The sequence below is a fragment of the Anarrhichthys ocellatus genome, unplaced genomic scaffold (assembly GCF_004355925.1).
Source record: "Anarrhichthys ocellatus isolate YVR2014 unplaced genomic scaffold, GSC_Weel_1.0 scaffold2745, whole genome shotgun sequence".
NCBI lineage: Eukaryota > Metazoa > Chordata > Actinopteri > Perciformes > Anarhichadidae > Anarrhichthys > Anarrhichthys ocellatus.
Genome location: NW_022282719.1, coordinates 1 through 2813, shown reverse-complemented (window position 1 = coordinate 2813; position 2813 = coordinate 1). Strand labels below are relative to the sequence as shown.

Below are 2813 nucleotides of genomic sequence, written 5' to 3'. Positions count from 1 at the left end.
CCCCCCCCCCCCCCCCCACACACACACACACACACACACCTTGACCTGGTTTGCATGCCTGTACTCGTTCGGTGGTTGTCCTCCTCACGTGGATGTCTTTATGTCTCTGCGGCAGGTTTGTACGGACTGGCTGAGTCCGACTTGGACAAAGTGTTCCGTCTTCCCACCACCACCTTCATCGGAGGCAGCGAGAGCTCTTTGCCTCTCAGGGAGATCATACGACGCCTGGAGGTAAAACCACGTCCTGAAAACATTCCTACAGTGATGATAACTTCATTTGTATCGCACCTTTCAGACAAGTTTAGAGTGCATCAGTTAATAGGATTAATGAATAGGACAACCCTAACCCCAAACCGTCTTTCATTTCAATTACATTAGATTCAACTTTATTTACTTTATAGTTTACAGGATAATCAACCTTTTGTTTCCTTATAATACATTTCACACTTGACTTGTTTCTTTACAGGGTTTGTATAAAGGCAATAAAGTAGTTTATGAATATGAGATACGAGTTTATAGATAATAATAATCCCTCCTCGTCAGTGTAGAGGTGGATTTATGGGGTTTTTGCCCAGAAGTTAGTTGTCATGTCACATCCTGCATGAGGCCCAATACGCACAGCTTCAAGCTTTTTACAGGACAACTGACACAGAAGATTAGTCCCGTTAACCCTCCTCTCTGCTAGATGTCCTACTGCCAGCACATCGGAGTAGAGTTCATGTTCATTAACGACATGGAGCAGTGCCAGTGGATCAGACGCAAGTTTGAGACACCGGGAGTCATGCACTTCAGTCTGGAGGAGAAGAGGACTCTTCTGGCCAGGATGATCCGATCCACAAGGTCAGTCTGAGTTCTGCATATTTGCTCATCACATCATGGATGTTCTGAGACACAATGTGAAGCAGCAGCAACCACCTGTTCACAGGTTCGAGGACTTCCTCCAGAGGAAGTGGTCCTCTGAGAAACGGTTCGGTCTGGAGGGTTGTGAGTCGCTCATCCCGGCCCTGAAGACCATCATCGACGAGTCCAGCCAGAGCGGAGTGGAGAGTGTGATCATGGGGATGCCTCACAGGTGAACCAACATCACGTGGTTATGTAAATGTCATTCATGGTGCTGTTAGATTGCTGCCATATTACAGGAGTTAGACTGCAGGTTCAAGAGCAAACTGTTTTTTGACCGCGTTGAAATGAATGATAATGATAACATCAATCTTATTTCCAAAAAAATGTTGACTTTTGGACTTAATGCTGTAGAGTTATAGGAAATGGTGGCATATCTTGTACCTAATATGAAATGTGCTCCTCCGTGTCCAGAGGGAGGCTCAACGTTCTGGCTAACGTGATCCGGAAGGAGCTCGAACAAATCTTCTGCCAGTTCGACTCTAAACTGGAAGCAGCTGATGAGGTTTGAACAAGAGCTGCTGACAGCAGAGCGAGCTGTGATTAAAGTCGTTTGCGTGTTGATTTTTTAATTCATCGATTATTTGTTTAGACTATAAAAATTCAGAAAATTGGAAGAAATATCCGGCACAGTTTCTCAGACCCTAAGGGGGTATTTTAAATCCACTTATTCTATATCGAACTCTTGACAATAAAGCAAATAACCATATTTTCCAAAATGTCGAAATTGCTTGTTTTGACCGACCAACAGACCAAAACCCAAAGATACTCAATTTGAAATGACTAAAGAGAGTAAAGCAGCGAATCGTCACGTTTGAGAAGCTGCAATCAGCAAACGTTTTGGGTATTTTGACTGAATAAAAAATGATTATTATTTGTCTGCCTAAGTGTGACGGGTTTAATTCTCTTCTGACTTCTCTGCTCTCAGGGTTCTGGCGATGTGAAGTATCACTTGGGGACGTACAACAAGAGGATGAACCGGGTCAGCGACCGGGAGATCACCATGTCGCTCATGGCGAACCCGTCCCACCTGGAGGCCGTAGACCCGGTGGTTCAGGGAAAAACCAAAGCCGAGCAGTTCTACTGCGGAGACACGGAGGGCAAGAGGGTACGCTGGGTTTCACACAAACGTACGGAGGGAAGAAAGGCCCCTTTGCTCGTGTTTCTGACATTGTTGTACCCTGACGATTGATGTCACAGGTGATGTCCGTTCTGCTTCACGGTGACGCTGCGTTTGCAGGTCAGGGTATCGTGTACGAGACGTTCCACCTGTCTGACCTGCCGTCCTACACCACACATGGTACCATACACGTGGTGGTCAACAACCAGGTACGTCTGTCAGCGTTAAAGTGGGACAAACAGGTTAATATGTTGAATATAAAACCAGTTTAGCTACATGAAGGGTTGTTTTCTTGAAGTTTTGAAGGCGTCCTAAATCATGAAAACAGCAAACGGCTCCTGAAATCCTTCATTAATGAACACCGTCCGTCATTTTGACGGGTCAGAATAACTTATTCCACCAATTAATTAGGAACAAACTGAACAGAAAGAAGAGCTGCTGGATGGCAGAAAGCTCCTTTACATCTGATCAAAGTCTCCAGATCGTCTGTTGATGGCACGTTCGTTGTTTACATAACGCAGGAATGCAGAAATGTTGACACTCCGCTGAGTTCAGGGAAGCAGAAAGATTTTCCAGTTCTGCTGTTTCTCCGTCATCTCCCGCTATGGTTTCTTGAAAATTTAAAGCAGCTGCAGGCTACAGGAAGTGAAAAAGTGCAAGTAGGTGAAGGTGGAGAGAAAAAACATCCAACGGTCGAAACCAGGAGGCACTTCAGGTTCTGAAGAGTGAATCCGATGCTTCAAGTGTTAAAGCCGCATTCTCTCTAGTGTCCACCAGGGGGCGACTCCTCTGG

At 45.4% G+C, this 2813-nt stretch overlaps 1 protein-coding gene across 1 annotated transcript in view; it reads left to right on the top strand.

The window, feature by feature from the left end:
- LOC116378528 (2-oxoglutarate dehydrogenase, mitochondrial-like) overlaps nt 1-2229 on the top strand; it is a gene marked incomplete at both ends in the record, with an annotated part of 5773 nt that extends 3544 nt beyond the window's left edge. The window contains 6 exons of the mRNA XM_031840417.1: nt 116-231; nt 686-840; nt 926-1072; nt 1315-1405; nt 1829-2008; nt 2101-2229. Coding sequence (XP_031696277.1) covers nt 116-231; nt 686-840; nt 926-1072; nt 1315-1405; nt 1829-2008; nt 2101-2229 — 818 coding nt within the window. The remainder of the gene's footprint in view (nt 1-115; nt 232-685; nt 841-925; nt 1073-1314; nt 1406-1828; nt 2009-2100) is intronic.
- Nucleotides 2230-2813: the final 584 nt, after the last annotated feature.